We start from the raw sequence: 19,572 nt of genomic DNA on the forward strand, positions 1-19,572 counted from the left end.
TGAGTTGAGTTGGAGAATCCTACAAAATCAATCATCTCTCCGTGCAGTTAATGACTTAAATGCAATAAAGATCTCGCATCAAAAGCTTATGTATTTCATCTGCACGATTTGAAGTAAACTCATATGTTTTATGCACATGAAAAACTAACTACGTTATTAGTAAATGCTGATGGTGCATTAGTTCCCAAGGACTCAATTGACAAACACATGATTAAAAAAAAAGTCAATGGTAAGCTTAAGTCAATTATACATTTTAAGTTTCTCTGAATCATTTTTAATTAGGAGTTAGTCAGCTGAAATTCAAAGAATTCTTGAGAGAAAAGCAAAACAAATTTCATGTTGATGAAAAATCTTTTTTTTTTTAACAATATGAATAATCTCCACTAAACAAAGTGTTCACTAAGTAGCTTAAAGTTTCAATTTTTAGTTAAGTTGTAGTTGAAAGTTTTAAACAAAAATATTTATATTTGAAAGTTTTTTATATTAAAAGGATGAAAGAAAATAATTATTTTTCCTGTTGAACCCGAATCTTTATTAACCAAAATGTATAACTTGTTTGCTAATTATTAGTAGCTAGTTAGCTTAAAAAAATCTAGAGAGAGAAAACAAAACAAATATGGGGTTGATGAAAGATCTTTTCTTAAGCCATGTGAATAATCTCCACTGAACAAAATATTCATTAAGTAACTGAAAGTTTATATTTTTATTGAAGTTGTAGTAGAGAGTTTTGAATAAATCTACTGATATTTGAAAGCTTGTTATATCGAAAGCATGGGGAAAATAATTATTTTCTGTTGAACCTGAATCTTTATCAACTATAAAATACAATTTGTTTGCTAATTGTTATGAGTTAGTTAGCTAAAACTCAGAGAACTTTAGAGAGAGAGAAAACAAAACAAATTTGATGTTGATGAAAGATCATTTCTTAAGCCATGTGAATTATCTCCACTAAATAAAATGTTCACTAAGTAGCTGAAATTTTTGATTTTGTACTGAAGTTATAATTGATAGTTTTGAAAAAAATCTATTTATTTTTGAAAGTTTGTTATACCGAAAAGCATATAACAAAATAACTAGTTTTCCTGTTGAACCGAATCTTTATCAACCATAAAAATATAATTTGTTTTCTAACCATTAAAGAGTTAGTTAGCTAAAAACCAAAGAATTCTAGAGAGAAAAAACAAAATAAATACGATGTTGATGAAAGATTTTTTCTTTATCCATGTGAATAATTTCCACTAAACAAAATGTTCACTAAGTAATTGAAAGTTAAGGTTTTTACTAAATTTTCGTTGAGAGTTTTGAATAAATCTACTAATATTTGAAAGTTTGTTATATTGAAAGCATAGAAGAAAATAATTACTTTTCATGTTAAACCTGAATCTTTATCAACCATAAAAATATACATTTTTCTAACCGTTAAGGAGTTAGTTAGCTAAAAACCAAAGAATTCGAGAGAGAGAAAACAAAACAAAACTGATATAGATGAAAGATCTTTTCTTAAGCCATGTGAATAATCTCCACTGAACAAAATGTTAATCGGTTACACATGAATGAAGAAATGAACCTGTACAGATATATGAATCTCACAAGCTTCAAATAACAGGTAAAAAATTCTACACACTGATATTTTTTTTATTTTGGGGAATAAAGAAAAAGAATGTGACCTTTTCTGCTAACTTAACAAAACAAATATGAATCATGGGGCCATGAGCAGCTTCTTTTTTTCTCAGATGAAGTTTGGTTTCATAAGGCCTCAGCTCTGCCATAAGAACTTTCAAAACTCATCAGCTCATAGCAGGGTTCAGGGACCACGGACTCTGAAGAACCCTCCACATATAAGCATCTCCAAGAATCATCATCAGGAGAACCAGAGTTAGTCATCGACAGAGAGATATTCGACAGCACAACCGAAGTGAAAGGAGACTCTTCCGTTCCAAAGAAATCTCCAGCGATGCTTATGTTCTCTCCAACAATGTCATGTAACCTGATGTGACTCACGAGCGGGAAAGCATTTTCATCGAAACCTGAATCAGGGTGAGTTCCAAAGCTACCATTGGCTAAAAACGCAGTACCAACGTTAACCATATGGATGTTGGAAACATCAATCTCTTTAATGTAACCTCCTCTTCCTTTTGTTGTCCTAAAAGCAATCCCGGATAAAGAGTTGTGCATGTAAGCGTCGAGGACCACGACATCAGATATGCCACCAGACATTTCACTGCCAAAGGAAATAGAGGAACCAGAAGCTGCTCGGAGGTGAACACCTCGTATCTGGACATTAGCAGTAGGTCTTGCGTACGAGATACCGTATTCGTCCCAACCACTTTTTAGTGAAATGGCGTCATACCCCATGTTGATGGTAGAGTCTTGGATGCACACATTATCAGAAGAATCTTGAATGAAGAAAAAATAAAAACATACTAAGGTTTATTTTCGAAAAGCAAACAAACAAGTTAAGCCAAGCCATAACAGAACAACTAACCAGGGACAATGCCTACGGTGTAAGGAGATTCTGGAGAAGTATTAGCTGTTACTCTATGAATGTATACATGACTGCACAATATCACTGACCAGAGTCAACATTTTACAAAATAAAAACTAAAATAATAATAATAAAGAAGGGAATCTTCAGACACAATCTTTACCTGCAGTAAACTGAATGGATGGTATACTCAGGAGCATTCAAGAACGTAAGATTTGAGACAATGACATTTTCTGAAGAGACAAACTCGACGAGATGCGGTCGACTGTACTTTAAAGAATGAGAATTAAACCTATCCCACCAAAACAGGCCTTGACCATCTATAGTACCGTTATCACCTATGAGAACACATGGAAACGTAACGTTTGAGTTGTTATCTAGCAGTTAACAAAAAAATTTGAAATGAAAGAGGATCAAATCATATATAAACCTGTAACTACTACATCATGTAACATATAGCCGTTAATCAAGCTCATGTATCTCTTCCCCGTTAGATCAATGCCTCGTCCATATGATGGTAACGGATCCGCGACTTGCCAATGCGACGGATCCTACATAACAGTTTTTGTTAGAGGTAAAGCAACAGACTCTGATTCAAACCATCACACACACACACGCGCACAAACCTGGGAGGCGAGAATGACGGCGTCTTTCTCGAGGAAAAGAGTGAGGTGACTGGTGAGATTGAAACTACCGGTGAGCCACCGTCCGGGAGGAACATAGAGCTGAGCGCCGCCTTTATCGGCGAAAGACTTGAGATAGAAGACAGCATTCTGAAACGCGAGCGTGTTCAACGTTTTACCATCGCCAACCGCACCAAACTCCAAAATTGAGACACTGTGTGGTCTCGAGCTCGGTCTCCGACCAAGATCGCATACGTTTCCAGCGCCGTTGCTCTGAATCAGACAGCTCAATGCCAGCAGCAAAACTAGTGCCACCTGGCAAAACACTAAAAGAACATATATCAAATGGGCACAGCCTGATTTCAAAATTCAGATCGGATCAATAGAATTGGTGGAAACATAGCGAACTCGAGGAGGCAACGATTGATGGATTAGAGTTTTTTAAGCTTTGACTAAAAACATTTCAAATCAATCGGAACCAACCAATCACGGACAAGACAGGGGTCACGGGGAAGAAGGACAAGGGACTTAAAGAAGTAAACATAATAAGAACACGTACTTACTGGCATATTTATTTGTAATAGCAAAAAAAGCTGTCAGAAAACGAACAGATAAAAAAAGCTAGGAATTTAACGCGCCAAATGCAATCTCCTGATCGTGAGAAAGAAACAGAAGGAGAGCCAAGAAGAAGAAGAAGAAGAGTTATGACGACCACAGAGACGAGAGAATTTTCTTGATTTTTTTTTTGATTGAGCAAAGAGTATAAATGATAAATGGAAAAAGAGGAATTATTAATTTTTATAGTATGATATAATTCCATATAAGCAAATAAGGTAGGAAAAGATTAACGCCAAAATGACAGCCTTTTTTATGCGTATAACATCATTGGGGATATGAAGAAAAGATGAAGGAGAATAGAAATATGACAGGTGGTAAAAATATATAATATAGAAGGAAGTAAATTTATTTTTGAAAAAGACTAATTTTAGCTAATTTTTATCATTAGTATCCACTAATAAGCAATTAATACCTGCTTGGCTACTAAACAGTTTTAAGAATAAACGTAACGTATTCTCGCCGACAGATCTTCTACATACCAGAGAGAGAGAGAGAGACATTTTCTTCTCTCTTCTCACCTCACATGGGGAAAAAAAGAAGCAGAAGAAGAAGAGACAAAAATGGCTGTCTGAAATTAATCTTTCTGTGTTTTATTTGGAGAAGTGCATGTGTTTGGTCTTTTTTCTTGTAATTCTTTTTCTTTTTTAGATATTATAAAAATGATTTTAACAATATTTGACCTTTCCAGTGTTTTGGTTTTATTATGTCTTTTTCATTGTTTCGTCGCGGTCAGTGGTATACTGTTATTGGTTAGATGTCTAGTTCTTCGGTCCACATTGATGAGTCAGTCCTGATAATTTTATTCAACATATTTCTATTACTCATGTTTCTTCTTTACAGACTAAAAAAACACTTCTGTGATGTAATGTCTTTTCTTATGTATCTCAATTTCAAAAAGATATACAAAATGCTTTTAGACTGATATCAAATTCCAGGGCAAGTTTATTTACATTTTTTATTCATTTACTTCTATACTCTTATCCATTTTTTACTTTATTCACGTATTCTTCTTCTGTTACCCATGCAGCAAACTGTTTTTTGTCAGAATCAAATAATGAACATATGATGTAATTTCTTGTTTGGAGGACTATAATACTATATAGGCTGGGAGACTTTATGTATATATGTTCAATAACTAATATTGAACAAAGTATATAATTTGAATAAATTATGCCAAAAGCATCGAAATTTGAAAAAAAAAAAAAAGTGAAAATAGATAAGAGGATTAGCGGTTAAAAACAAGAGAAAAAAACTTGCAAAGTTTGAAAAACATAGAAAGAGATTTGCACTAAATGAGGGAATATAAAGAAGAAAGGAAACTGCTGTTGGGAGAAGAATGGAATACTCAAAGCCATGTGGCTGGATGCTAAATAGGCCCCACTTCTATCATGCTTCTAACTTGCCAGCCTGTCATTTGTATGTGTATTTTTCCTAACGTTTCATTTTTCATTTTTTTCTCATCGCTCGTTCATCAAAGTTTATTCATATGATAGTTCAGTTTTGTTTCTATCTTCTTGTTCGAAGTCAGATAGTTCATTTTTTAAAATCACAATGTTACAGAAAAACATAGTTAGGACAGGAATATAACTGGACTTTGGTTCATTTTGAATTGTTTTCATGAAATATAGCATCAATCATTACTATTCGATTAACACGTTCGGTATGCTTTCGTGCATTGGAAAAAGAATTCACATTTTTGAGTAATCCTGACATGAAAGCATATAGTAAATAGTACTAGTATTGCTCAAATAGCATAAACAAATACAAACACACAATGCAGCAACCACAAGAGAGAGGCGTGAGGCAACTTTTAGTACATACCACTCAGTCTCAGGTTATGACTAAAATGAAGAATCAAGAAACTCTTCAGCCTCTCTCTTCCGCTTACCACTAAAAACAACGATAAGCACAAATCCACAGCGTGGGTAAATTCGTTGTACAATGTTACAAAGAAGCATGTACTCAGTGGTAACAATGAAAAGTTTCCTTATTATTGACCAGTTTTTAAACTTATCCACCAACACTCTTTATGTGCTTAATGCAAAGAGGCACAAAACGCCTTCGCTTTCTTTCTCTATCTGAAGAAGAAAAGAGAGTAGTTTCCAACAAAAAACACTAAGGTGATTATTGTTTTCTCAAACAAGGATTCAGAAGAGAGATGGGCTTTGGTTTAGAGAGTAGTGGAGTCAACCAGTGCTTCCGTAATCTTCTTCTCCAGTTCCTTTGGCTCGATCCACAATGAACTTTGCTCATGCAATAGCTTCTTTCTCGCTTTCTTCTTATCTTCCCTTTTTAGTCCCGTCATTCTCCAGAACTCCAGCTTCTCCGCCCTTTCTTTCATCTGCAATTTTTAAACAAGAAACCGGTCTATAACTAAGGCGTTTCTCGGATCGGATTGCAACTTACAAGAAAAGCAGTAGGCCATTACTGCGACCAATAGACATAAGGAACTCAAACTAGAATCAGAAACCTAGAGTAGCTACTTTGCAGCCACGAGTACATGAAATGAATGTTATGAATCAGCGAATACTCCTTTGTTTCCTCTAACTCCATCTCAAACAAATGGAACCTCTAAACTAACAAGTTTCACTGCCTTCAAAATAAGGTAATCCATCTTCTGTTCGATTAACATGTAACAGGCAAAAGCTCTAAACAAAAACAAAAACAACAGGTAATGCAGAGATATTATTATGATTATACGATTCATCAAAACCTCCACTTAAGGTTAAGCAACACTTATCCAAAATCCCATATCCATATAACTTCACCATCTCTAATTCAAAGACCTCTCTTCCACTGGTTGATAACAAAGCAAAAACTGCCATTTTAATTATATAATACATTTTCCTCAATCTTATTCAAGAACCATCTCACACACTAGACTTACCTACATGAGAGCCTATAAATTGTAAAGAAAGAAGAACCGAACATACCAATGTTTTCCTGAACTCATCCTGGAAGATCTTACGCTCCTCAGCTCTAACCTTAGCAGCCTCAGCTTTCAAACGCCGCCTCTCCTCATTCACAGCCCTTTCAGCCACCAACCTAGCCTCATCCTTCCGCTGCTTCTCCACCCTAAGCATCTCAATCTCGTGAACGTAGTCCTTGCGATACAGACTCACTTTCTTCGCGTAGTCTCTCCTAAGCTGCGCGAGCATCCTCTCCGCGTCCTTGGGATCTTTCGGGGCCTCCCAGCTGCCTATGTAGCTCTCCGGCTCGAGGAAGCTGTGCGTCTCCTGGTGGTACCTGTGGTGAGTCGCCGCCTCAGCGGAGAAAGACCTGAAGTAGTGTTTGGTGACAGGGCCTTGCCTGACGAGACGGCTTAGTTGATTGCAGAGAGACATTGTAGTGAATCTGGAAGGATCTACAGAGATTCAGATCTATCGACAAGAGACAAGGGAGAAATGGGAGATTAGTATTGGTAATGAGAGGAAGAAGCTTTTACCTGAGAGAAATGAGTCTGCGGAGATTAGCGACCGTCTCAGAGAGAGAGAGAGAGAGTGTCCCGGCGAAAAACAACAGACGGCGTCGAAACGGCGTTAAGACAGAACATAAAGCGTGCGTTTTAGGGTTGGGAGGAAACAAGAAGATCGTATTGTGTACTTTATTTTGAATAAACTTTTGTGTTTCCTATGACAATTTCTAAACTTTTCGGCAAAAAAAAGTGTTACGATTAAATTTTTTTTTTTCACTCGATAATATATTACATCATCGTACAATCTCTAACTTACATATGACGAAGCAACATATGTTATTTTATTAAACAGTTCCAAAAATAAAGATTCTACGATGAAGTTCTTTCTGACGGTTTCCACGTACGACATTTTCAGTGGACAGGTTCTCTCCGCAAGAAACGATCAAAACGAACGGTTCTGCATACAGTAGTATGGAATTTTCGATAAGTTTTAAGATATATAACATATGTAAGAAGTTGCATAATTTAAAATTCGAATCTCAGATTTGAATGTAAAAACTTTTAAAACTTAACTAATAAGCTACATGGTTTTACAATTTAAATTAGTATTCACAAATGATACTGAATGAGTGTTAGAATTCAATTGTAGAATTTTAAAATTTTGTTAAAACTACATTATTATTTTGATTACAAATTATGGAAATTATTACATAAATTTTGTAAGCATCAATTTTATTTGTTTAAGAAAAAATGTTTATTTAGCCGTTCTATTTGCATCACATCGAACCTGGTTAATCTTGAATCATGTTGAAGACTTCTGATAAAACTTCACTATTAATATACGTATTTGATGATAATCATGTTTTGTATAATTTGAAATTTGGTGTGAGAACATTAATAAATTATTAATCAAATGATTTGAATAAAAGGACTTCCACTTAAAATTGTAAATTTAAGAAAATAAAAGAAGCTTAGAAATGTTAAACAAATCCAGCTAGCTAATTTAACGAAACACGGGCAAAATATCCAGTAAACATTACGAGTCTAACGGAATACCATGGGGGAAGGATAACAACGTTGAGAGATGAAACGCACGGTGGCTTTGAAGCTGATTTATCGATGGTTCCCTTACATTTATCTCTTAATTATGCTAGTACTTTTACTTGTATATTCGTGAGTTGAAAACAATTAGGATCATAAAACCTTTTCCGTTGGCAAATTCTGAAATGACTTTCAAATATTATTGTATGCTGATTGAGCCAATTGCCAGTTGGAACATTCTTTTACTATCTCTCAGAAAAGAAGAATACAAAGTGTCGCCTCAAATCTCAACCCCTATTTATCCTTTTAACTAGGGAGTGTATTCAATTGAAAGTTTTATATGATTTATGTTAAAATGACAAATCCACTGTTATTGAACATGTTATTAAAACATAAATTTAAAAAATTCATTTAAAATTCAGTTTTATTAAACTTGACATTTTATAAAGGTTGTGGAATTTTAAAGTTTTTAAGAGATTTTAAAGTGTTTGAATAGAGTTTCTTAGTTAAAAAAATAAAAACTCAAATCCCATAGTTTTAGTTGATATTCTAGAGTGGTTTAACAAAAATCATTTTATTCTCTGCAATTCCTTAAAATCATCTAAAACCTCATTAAAAATCAAATCATCTCAAATTTTAGATTGAATACACCCCTCCCCCCTAAGTGATTTTCCCGTGCTCATGCTAGATACAAATATATACAAATAAATATATTATAAATTATTAATATTCTAATTTTAATGTGTATGATTTATTTTAAATAATATTATATTATTTTAATTAGACATATAACTTGAATATGTAGTATCTATTTCATGTGGTTATTACTTCGGTATTGAATTGTATTTAATTCTCCAAATTTAACCATAGTATAATTTATGTGCTGATATAGATTAATTTTTTAATTAATTTTTATTTTTCTAAATTTAGTCTTTGGTCTTGGACTTAAAAATATAGATTGTTTAAATTACTCATTTTTGGATTATAATGAATTACACACATATTTTTTCAAATTGAATCACAATTACTTATGATTATAGCTAAACTAAATTTGAATATTTTATTTATTTCATTAGTTCAGATTTTTTATCTTAAATATGTATATATACTTCCGTAAATTCTTTTATATAATTTGATGGATTTGTAAATTTTTAAAAACTTGTAGTTAAAATTTTAACAAAAAAAATATGTAAAAATGAGTAAACATCTCAATCATATCAATTATAAAATATTTTTGGTTCATCAATGATATTTTAGTATCTGTTATTTAAATTACCTTTTGTAAAAATCTGAGAAAATAGACTGATATAAAGAAAACAATATATGTTTTTTTAATATTATGTTTTAAAGAGATGATTATCTTTTTAACATCAAAACTGTTATTTTTATACTTTTTTTATGAAATCATATTATATATAAAATATATTTTCATAAAATATGTTTTCTTTCCTTTTTGTAAATATTATTTTCGTTTTTTATTATATAAATATTTTCTTTTTTATTATATATGTTATTTAGATAATATATAAAAAAGAAACTAAAATTTAAAATTTAATTGGCAGAAATTATTAAAAAAAAATAATAATGGCAATTTAAAATAATAGTTTAATTTATTAAGAATACATTTGTAATTAATCACTTTAAGAATTAACATGAATGCGACACATATGAAACTGACTTTTCAAATAATATTATAGAGTGTATAGTATTTGATATGTGTATATGATCTTAGACCACTTTTATCGGTAGTATCTAGCGGAGTTTCAACAGATTAAAAGTTATAAAAAATGTAAAAGGAAGAGTGAGGTGACAGATAATATCTCTGAACAGAACCTCTTCTTCAGTTTTAAGACCCTCTCCCGACAGATGTTTGATTGCCAGTGGTCTGATTTATTAAAAATAAATAAAAATAATATTCTAACGGTAGTATCTAGCCGAACCTCTTGAACCTTTTCCGACAGATGTTTGACTGCTAGTGGTCTGATTAACTATAAATAAATAAAAATAGTTATACGATAATAATACTATTTTATTAATTTTTGAGGAAAAAACAGATTCAATGCGATGTGGATGCCCTGTCTAACTAGTTAACTATTTTATCAATTTCTCAAGAAAGAAGAGATTGAAGGCGATGTGGATGCCCTGATTAACTAGTTAAAAGTTGAGTTAAAAACCGCTAAGCCATTAAGGCTACCCTTCGTACTAAATTTCTCTTGCTCCCACTTCTCCTTCGGCGTCTTATAAGTTGAGTTAGTACCATTGAGATTGACGTCGATAAGCGTTATGTTCTCACAGGCCACGACAGAGCTGCACCTCAGATTCACCCCGAAATCACTTCTGTACGTTCCTCGTATGTTCTTGAACTCTATGTTGCTCAGTTTCACCAACGATGCCTGCATGCATTTTCATATCTCCATATTTTTGTCACCGAGAACATACAGCTAGCTATAAGCAAAAAATATTTTGTAACTTACAGAGGTGGTGTTGCAGCTATTAGAAGGGCAATACTCTTGATCAATGATAATGGGATTAGAGACATTAATCATTAAAATGTCCTCGAACGTTATATCACTAGCTTCGCTCGGCGGTGATGTAGGCCATGTCTTAATCCTAACTCCGTTATCAGCCCCGTTAACGGTGCAGTTTTGAAACTTAATTCTTCTCACTTCTTCCTCGTTCTTAACCTTCCCCAAGCTCCCTATACTGCACACCAAACAATTTAATGGAACCAAAATTAAACAATGAACAAGATTGCTCACCCTTGTAAAATGAAAAAGAAGAGAAGGGTATTATCATCTTTACTAAATACCTGAATCCATGGCCTGGACCACAATGTGTGCCGGAGACAAGCACATCAAGACTCCCAGTTGAGATGGAGACGCAGTCGTCTCCGGCTCCAATGGTTGAGTTGGTGATGTAGATGAAAGAGGAGTTATGAACGTGGATCCCATCGGTGTTAGGACTGTCCCATGGGGAGCTGATACTAACGTTGTGGACCGTAACGTTGCTAGCAGAGTGTAACCGAAAATGAAACCCTTTCGCATTTGATAACGAAATGTTTTCGATTATCGAATTTGACACGTTGTCCAAGCTCAGAGACTGTACGTTTGACATCAAACTAACACACATTCATATAAATGAAGTATTTAATATAATCATATTAATTCAAATTTACTAACCGTTATGAGTTTGTCACATTTGGAGTCCTCGCAACTTTTTTGTTTCCAGGCTTCAACGTCGCCTCTACCATCTAAGTTAGTACTTCCGTACAAGAAGATATCGTTTAGTTGACTAAAACCAATCCATTGATTCGAAGGAAAATCCTTAATGCCCGTTGGAGCAATTAGATCTCCTGTAATCTCAACTTCCATGGTTGATTCAGTGCGACAAGGGCCCTTGAACTGGATCTCACCCACTAAGAATCTACCTTCCGGGACGTAAAACTTTGATCTTCCTTGGTGGTTGCAAGCTGCCCACCATGTCTTCTCAAATGCCTTCAATTATGAAAATTATGTAAGCCTTATAGGTAATAATTTATGATGTGTCGTAAAGAAAGAGTAAATATAAACTGTTTCAAATATTTAAAGAAGTGAATTTGTAAATAAACTGACAAGAGTGTTGTCTGTGTCCGCGTTAGGGCTGGCTCCGAACGTGGAGACATCAAAAACTTCATATGAGAATGATGGACCCATTGGTTCTTCAGCATATCCATAGAATCTATCATAAAAAGCTAATATTTTGTTTGGAGAAACAAATATTAAGAAGGTAACGAAGAACTTAACGACAATGATAAAATTACAGTTAGTCATCTTTGTGATACAATCTTCTTAGATTTGTGTGCTTTGTCTTTGGCTATGACTTTCTTTTAAAGAAAGAAAATTAGAAACAAAATCTCAATAAGAAAACAAAATTAGAAACAAAATCTCAATTACCTACGTTATCAACTTCAAGTGGAATGTATGACCAATCGTCCAAACTAAAGATTTTATTACAAAACTAGAGATTTCACACGTTTTAAAATTATATTTTTTACCAAAATATAATTAAATGCAGAGAAAACATCACATGGTATTTCATTTTTAAACGGAACTTTGTAACAAAAGAAAACAAATTACTGACAAAACTACTTATTCTATTAAAATTTTAAATTCTACACTAGATTTGGTCCCGCACAATCGTGCGGGTATTAATTTTCATGTTTATATATATTTTACATAATTAGAATATATGTATATAATTATTTTAAATATAACAATTTGATAATTTTCATGCTGTAAGTTAATTGATTATTTCAAATCATCACATATATTTAATATTTTTATTATATATATTTTAAAATTAATTTTTATTCAATTATTATGATCCTGATCCGTAATTCAAAGCGCTAGATTTTCTTTATCAATATTTTTTTATGTTTATTCATTTAAGATAATAACTATATATATATATATATAAGTTTAAGATAAGTTAATTTTATACATGAATTATCTAATTTACTAATGTTAACCCGTTCTACCAACATATTCTATTTCTAGCATAAATTTTTAATGTTTGTGAAAATAAAATATATTAATTTATCAGTTTAAAATAATTTTATCATATTTAGTTAAATACAATGTTTTATTTTAAAATGATAGATATAACTTTAAAATAGTAAAATTTGATATAATTTTTTTTCATTTATAAAAGATAACTGAGTATATATATATACTAATGTATAATAACATTAATTTCATTACTAATTACAAAATTAGTGAAAATATTTATATACAATTTTTGATAATTAAGATATCTTTATAATGTTTTTCAAACATTTGTTAAAAAAATATATTTATATTTATATTTTAAATTAAAAGATATCAAATTATATTATGATTTAAGTAGTTAAAAGATTATATAATAGTATTAATGAAATACATTTAATAAAAAAATTATATGATGATCCAAATAAAAATATCACACATGAATCAATGTGAATCCAAGTTTTTAGGAGTCGATGTTATATTAGGAATGATATATTATTAATTCATATTATTAGTAATAAATGAATGATAATTGATTTCTAGCAAAGGTCAATTTAAAAAAAAAATTACACATGAATCAAAGTTGTGACTTTTGTTTTAATATATAAGATATACTAGACGGATGCAAAATTGGACTAGAGGAGTCACATACATGACCACTAAATTCCAATAAATTAATTACTTGAATATATTTGCTCTATTAATTCGGAGTTCTGCTTTTTATCTAACGCTAAAAAGTTGTCATTTACATTTTAAATGTCCAACAATAAATATATCATCAGCATTCATAAATATTTATACCATATATTCAACAATTGTATACTACATTAAACAACCTCTTTATAAAAAGATTTTATGTTTATTTACTTCTTCGTATAAACTTATATGTATTTGAACTTTCATGTTTACCTTACATGAAAAGTGTTTATGAAAAAAAAAAATTATGAGTAAACTTGTGTAAGAAAATAAAACTAGAGTTTAATCCATGTACCCGCACGGATATTTGTTTAATAGAATATACATATAAAATTAATGTAATGGTTGTACAAAATGAGTCCATATGGATGTTCGTTTAATTTATAATATATAATATTTTATGATACATTGACGGTTTTTAACTGTCTATAATTTTTTGATTGCTCATATTACATGATATAAAACTAAACAAAATGATATGCTATATAACATATTCGTCAATTAATATTTTTAACTATAGTAACCATCTTTGATGTATTTATTTATAAATTAAAACACTAATTATCAATATTTAATAGTATATCTTTCCAAAAGAAAATGTATTTATGCTGTAATAAGATAGATATGTCACTAAGTTTTTTATATGTCAAATAAAATGTATTTCTATATTTATTTTTTAGGAAAATATTTAATTGGAATTTATTTTGTTGTGTTATTATAATTCAAGTATATATTTTTGAATTCTATTAATCATTAAATTATCTAACATATATTTGAAAATAAATTTATATGTTTTAACAAAAACATTTATAGTTTATATTTTGTACGATAATATACATGGATATATAACATCTAAAGTTTGTATTCAAATTTTAAATAAATTTGTTTAATCTGCTGTAAAATTTGGCCAGTGGATAATGTGGTTAGATGATAATTGTAATTTTGATAAGTTTGGTTAGAGAATAATCTATAAAAAAAATGTTTTTTTGGTTAATTAATTAAATTTGGTAAGTTTGGATAGAAATGATCATCTGACAAAATAATAAACTAATATTTATTAATTGTGTGAAAAAATTGATAAATACTAAGGTGAAGTAGGGATCGATTTCTTTCAAAAGGTAATTTGGTTTTAATAGGACGGAGATTACTTCATATTTAAAGTAATATAATCTACATATACATTATACATCATGAATGCTTACAGTATATTCTAAAGCAAAAAAAAATCTAAAATCACAACTTCTACTAATCATCCCTTTTACTTGAGGATTTCTTAGATGTATTTTTAATAAACATTGAATGTAAATTTATTTGAAGTTTTTTTTTAACACAGTAAGATTGAAGCATAGCTAAAGTTCAAAGCTACAATAACCATAGATTGAGCTCCTGAGATGTAATTAATTAGGAAGTTTAAGATTATTTTATTTTTGTACTTCAGTTTTAATAAATCTATACTATACTAAAAGGAACTAATAAAGTCTTCTAAAGCTGTCCACGTCACTTATTAAATTTAGCCAATCAGAACATTTCAATTAAAACTTTGGGCTTTTGTTTCTAATGTGCCTAAGTAAAAAAATGCCCAAATCAATACAGAAATAATTAAACCCAACAACAGTGGGCCAAGAGAGTGTCATTAGCCCAGTTTGAAAAAAAAACCAATTAGCCCAATTCGAAAAAGAGCTTCCAATCCTACTATGGATCTGCGCAGTCTCTTCTCCTCCCCTACTTCGTCTTCTCCGCTCGAAACTTCTCGGCTGAGTTCTCATCGATTCACTTTCACACATTCAATTCTCGACTCCACTTCGATCAATCAATTTGATCTTTATGATTTCGTTTCGGCTCCCTCCTTTCCTCCTTCTTTATATACTGTTCTTCTTCCTGTGTTCAAATCAAAACCCTAGAACCACTCAAACCTCGATCCATGGCGATGAAATCAAATGGAAAGTCCATTGTCTCCTTCAATCACGATGAAAAACTCATGTTCTTCAAAGATGTCTCACTGGGTCACCACGAAGCTCAGTTGCGATTCCGGCTCATCCATTTCTAAGAGGCTTGGAACCCAGTGAAGAAGACGATTATTGGCCTGGAGATGATGCTCATCGACGAACAGGTACAGCAGTTGGATACCACTATGCTTAGATAAGTTAGAAGAATCTCTAAGGAGAAGCTTTAGCTATTTATATCATCTCTTAACGTATTCATATATATATTAGTTCACAAAGTCAGTTACTTTTTTCACTAAACTACTTTAAGAAGGACACTCTGTGATTAATTGATGTTTATGTTTTGTTTTGTTAAATGTTCCCACTTTTTGATTCAAGACGTTCTTTGGTTACTTATATTGGTTTTGCTTATGTTATTGCAGGGAACTGTAATTTATAAACTCAACAACTTTGGAGGAAACATCCAAAAGCCATGTGGATTCTGCAGAGGGGAGTAAAAGGAGTTGTTACAGTGCTGAGATAGAGAATGCTAAGCGCTCCAAGTGTGGGAATTAGAGCTTGCGTAAGCGTTCTCAAAGCTTGCAAGGTTCATTGCAGTTTAAGTGTTTGTTTTCAGATTTATTATAGACTCATGATTTTCTTTCAGTTTCTGCTTTCCAGAGTTTATTTCACTTGCCAAAATTTTTACTACTTTGAATGATTACGAGTTAATGATCATGTGTTATGCACTCTGCTTAGTTAATTATTTAGAACTTTGAAATGATGGAAGAAATTTGAACTGAACTAAAATCTAAATAGATGGAAGATAGTTCCATCTCGATATTCTTTTGGTATTTTTTGAAAAAAAAGTTTTAAAATACATTTAGAAAATATAAAAGATAGATTGGTGGTCAATAGCTGCTAGAAAAGTGTGTGTCCACAAAATACAATGCCTTATTAAAAAAAGAAGTAATGTCATTTCAAATAATTGCATCTAACGCCTGAGAAATTGAACATGCGTTAACATGAACTTTTTCCATAAAAAGAAGGAAGAAAATCTAAGCACAAGAAATTGGATTGTAGTCTGATTTCGTATGGTAGCATCAAAATAAAGTATATAAATCTTTTTAGTTAGAGGTTAATTTATTCAAAAAAATACACAATGAGGCATTTGGAAATTGGGTTCAACAATTTCTTGATCTAGAACGAAAATAATAGCAGCATTCTTTAATGATATTTGTTGGCATGGTCGGTTGATGGCCTTTAACATGATGATCAATTGGTAAAGTTTGGGCTAACGATCTATTAACCCTTCAAAACTATAAATATAGCTATAGCACCATGTCCTCACAGAATTAATGTTTCATTCTATATCTATCAAATGAATGTTAAACATCAATTTCTCCATGAATTCAAAGTTCGAATCGTATTCATCTCCACAGAGTGCGAAAGAACTTGCTCATGAGATCATGTAGAGAAGGTAAGAAGACAATCTAGACTGATAATATAGATTTTGATTTTCACGTAAAAGCAGCAGAATCTATCAATTAACGACAAGAATAATCTCATTTTCAATTATTTTAAAAAACTAAAATAAAAGAATTAACAAACGTATTGAATAGCATAAATTAAGGCCTTATAGAACAAGTCAAACCCAAGAGAGTAAATGTTATTTTCTTCCAATAACGTAAAAAAAATATTATCATATCTTAGTCATTAACATCCTTCTTCAACTTCCTCCGAGAGAATTAAACCATTTCTAAAAACATTACAAAAAAAAACCCAGCTTTCTGTTTCTTATTATCAAAATCAATAGTGAAATCACCATAGGAACTGTCTACCAAGCTCTAACCAAACACTACTCCAAGAGACTACGTAAGTGTAAGAAATTCTTTTACAAGCCAACAGAATACAAATCTTAATATGACTCTCTAACTGACAATTGGTTTTCTTCTAAGGTCCAGATATGAAAGGAATGGAGGAGAACCCACTTCCTACACCCCCTTTGGAAACTGCAGGTACGTAAAATACGTACTTCTGTAGTATTAAATAGAAAAATATAATAATCTCCACCCACATGATCTTTCTGTTATATTGAGCCTGACATATGTACAGAGTAATGTCTTTTGTAATGGAATTAAAAATAGTTCATATATTTTTAATAACCAAACTTAATGCCACCCTCACAAAAAAATATAATACAAATGGCTTTCACCCAATTTTTTGTCTCCTCAGATATTATAAAATTCTAACTCATTCGAATTACTAAAATAGTGATCGAATGGCTGAAGAGTATAGCTGGTGAATTCTTCTTATAACAAATTGCTGACAGAATTCGCAAGTAAATAATAATAATAGCATCTTCCAATTTCGAATGATAAGTCGTATTGTTCTAAAAAAATTCAAAAGCCTTGCAAAACTTAAGATCAAAAGTCTTGAAGGAACGTAAATTGAAAATTCCTGAAAACACAACAACCATATAAACGATGAAAATATTTTTAAATACATAACTCATATATCGTTTTGATAACCTAATAAAATATAAATTAAAATATATTGTAGTATAATTACATATAAACTACAAAATTAAGAATTTCACTATAGATGGGATGAAGCTGCTCTCGACAAATCTGATAAAACTAAAGAAGGTTAGTAATCAATTTTTACAAAATCATAGATTATTTTTTTCATTGAATTATTTTTATGCTATACCAAGAATTGTATTTTAGTATTTGTTTTAACTACATATAATAGAATTAACTACATATAAATTAACTAAACTTAAAATAAAAATAGATTTGTTTCCTGAAATTATTTTAAGAATATATATGTATATATCTAAAATCTTAGACTTAGATAGATTTTTCTATCTATCTATTTTGGTTACTTAAAATAAATAAATTTGTATAAATAATTGTATAGTTATCAAAAATTAAAACTAATTTTTTTAAAGTTGTTGATATATAAAATACTAAAGATTTAACGATTAAGTATTTATTTAAGTATAGAATTTTGTTTTTTTTTTAAGTTTAGTTATGAAGTTGTTAATTATATTAAAACAAAACAATATTTCGAAATTTTATTATCATATTCGAATATATTTTTTTAGTGATGATGTATGAATTATTATCATAATTTGAAAGTTTACTAAAAAATATATCAACATGAATTGTAATATATGAGTTATTACCTTAACCAAAATTATAAATTAACATTAAATATAATTATATATGTCATATTTAGCCATACAATGTGTCATCAATATTAATAGTCATGTCAATATTACATAATGCCAATATTATGCTACTTAAACCCCAAATCCCCTAACTCCCGTTAAGTAGCCAAATTCATAAATATACTTATTCGACAAAATAAAAAACTTTAAAATATTTACTAATCCGACCATGCACAAGCATCCATTCCCTATTCCATTGCCACGGGATAACAATGCAACCAACTCCTCAAAAAAAGAAAAATTCAAGCTCTTTTGCAAAAAAAAATAAAATAATTTTAACACCTAAAATTTTTTGTTTCCAAACTTCTACAGGGAACACACATAAAAGAAAAAGAGGACGTCCACTCGGATCACGCAACAAACCAAAAGGTGTGTCATGACTCCTAAGATATAATATTTCCTTATTCAAAATCATACCATTTTAAATTATGAATGTATTTCGTAGTCCACCAGATATGTAATCCACCAGCGTTCAAACCAAAGTTTTATGATTGTAAGTTTAAGTGAATTATAATAATATATTCTTCACGGTATCTTTTCATAACTAATTGAGTTATCAAACTTGATCGCACATGTGGCTTTGATAGGTGTGACTTTTATGGTATACAATTCTTTCAACCTAAAAACATTATTGTTCCTCAATATCTTACATTATGCTTGACTGCAACAAAATATTTTCTCATCTGTTTTCTTCCTTTAAACCAATTTATTATCATCTATTTCCTGACATTTTAATCCATCCACCTATGTCAAAAACTTATAGAAAATGTCAACTTCCAAACAAAACATAATTGAACTTCGCAAATAAATTCTTAATAATATTAAAAAATGTTACTTAATTATTTCTTCAACCCCATTTTCCGCGCGTAGCGCGGACAAAGACTCTAGTTAAATATAGAAGTTTCCGATTCTCATCGTATAAAACGGTGACTTTGGCGGGCTTTCATGTGTAACAAATTGGTTTAACAAACCACTGCCTAGTCGTTTAGTGTAGAATCAGCGCATGGAACTCCG

At 30.9% G+C, this 19,572-nt stretch overlaps 3 protein-coding genes across 7 annotated transcripts; all 3 read right to left on the reverse strand.

Annotated features, from left to right (window-relative positions):
- Positions 1 to 1,482: 1,482 nt before the first annotated feature.
- LOC103875025 (probable polygalacturonase) lies at positions 1,483 to 5,383 on the reverse strand. Of its 4 annotated transcripts, none has more exons than XM_009153471.3 (6): positions 4,139 to 5,383; positions 3,112 to 3,434; positions 2,916 to 3,036; positions 2,649 to 2,823; positions 2,486 to 2,556; positions 1,483 to 2,396 (listed from the first exon to the last, which is right to left on the reverse strand). In XM_009153471.3, exons 1-6 carry the CDS (start codon positions 4,224 to 4,226, stop codon positions 1,747 to 1,749), a joined length of 1,428 nt encoding a protein of 475 aa, XP_009151719.1. In that variant the 5' UTR covers positions 4,227 to 5,383; the 3' UTR covers positions 1,483 to 1,746. The 4 variants fall into 4 exon arrangements, with proteins under 4 accessions (XP_009151719.1, XP_009151720.1, XP_009151722.1 ...); XM_009153472.3 differs by lacking the exon at positions 4,139 to 5,383 and adding an exon at positions 3,668 to 4,008; XM_009153474.3 differs by lacking the exon at positions 4,139 to 5,383 and adding an exon at positions 3,672 to 4,007 and having other exon boundaries at positions 3,112 to 3,423.
- A 309-nt stretch (positions 5,384 to 5,692) lies between these two features.
- Positions 5,693 to 7,399, reverse strand: LOC103875024. 2 transcript variants are annotated; one of them, XM_009153469.3, is made up of 3 exons: positions 7,172 to 7,399; positions 6,660 to 7,080; positions 5,693 to 6,067 (listed from the first exon to the last, which is right to left on the reverse strand). In XM_009153469.3, exons 2-3 carry the CDS (start codon positions 7,068 to 7,070, stop codon positions 5,897 to 5,899), a joined length of 582 nt encoding a protein of 193 aa, XP_009151717.1. In that variant the 5' UTR covers positions 7,071 to 7,080; positions 7,172 to 7,399; the 3' UTR covers positions 5,693 to 5,896. The 2 variants fall into 2 exon arrangements, with proteins under 2 accessions (XP_009151717.1, XP_009151718.1); XM_009153470.3 differs by having other exon boundaries at positions 6,660 to 7,090; positions 7,172 to 7,369.
- Positions 7,400 to 9,091: 1,692 nt separating this feature from the next.
- On the reverse strand, positions 9,092 to 12,555 carry LOC103875023 (exopolygalacturonase). Its single transcript, XM_009153468.3, has 5 exons — positions 11,794 to 12,555; positions 11,362 to 11,676; positions 10,992 to 11,281; positions 10,657 to 10,885; positions 9,092 to 10,575 (listed from the first exon to the last, which is right to left on the reverse strand). The coding sequence occupies exons 1-5, from the start codon at positions 11,989 to 11,991 to the stop codon at positions 10,333 to 10,335; spliced, it is 1,275 nt and encodes a 424-aa protein (XP_009151716.1). The 5' UTR covers positions 11,992 to 12,555; the 3' UTR covers positions 9,092 to 10,332.
- Positions 12,556 to 19,572: the final 7,017 nt, after the last annotated feature.

This window comes from Brassica rapa, chromosome A06 (assembly GCF_000309985.2).
Source record: "Brassica rapa cultivar Chiifu-401-42 chromosome A06, CAAS_Brap_v3.01, whole genome shotgun sequence".
Classification (NCBI taxonomy): Eukaryota; Viridiplantae; Streptophyta; class Magnoliopsida; order Brassicales; family Brassicaceae; genus Brassica; species Brassica rapa.

Coding starts and splice junctions, on each gene's coding strand:
- LOC103875025 (XM_009153471.3), bottom strand. CDS start 4,226: ATGTCTCTCTCTCTCTCTCTGGTATGTAGAAGATCTGTCGGCGAGAAT. Junction 2,557..2,648: donor ATCCATTCAGTTTACTGCAG/GTAAAGATTGTG, acceptor GATATTGTGCAG/TCATGTATACATTCATAGAG. Junction 2,397..2,485: donor CACCGTAGGCATTGTCCCTG/GTTAGTTGTTCT, acceptor TCTTCATTCAAG/ATTCTTCTGATAATGTGTGC.
- LOC103875024 (XM_009153469.3), bottom strand. CDS start 7,070: ATGTCTCTCTGCAATCAACTAAGCCGTCTCGTCAGGCAAGGCCCTGTC. Junction 6,068..6,659: donor ATGAGTTCAGGAAAACATTG/GTATGTTCGGTT, acceptor TAAAAATTGCAG/ATGAAAGAAAGGGCGGAGAA.
- LOC103875023 (XM_009153468.3), bottom strand. CDS start 11,991: ATGACTAACTGTAATTTTATCATTGTCGTTAAGTTCTTCGTTACCTTC. Junction 11,282..11,361: donor AATGTGACAAACTCATAACG/GTTAGTAAATTT, acceptor TCAAACGTACAG/TCTCTGAGCTTGGACAACGT. Junction 10,886..10,991: donor GGTCCAGGCCATGGATTCAG/GTATTTAGTAAA, acceptor TTTGGTGTGCAG/TATAGGGAGCTTGGGGAAGG.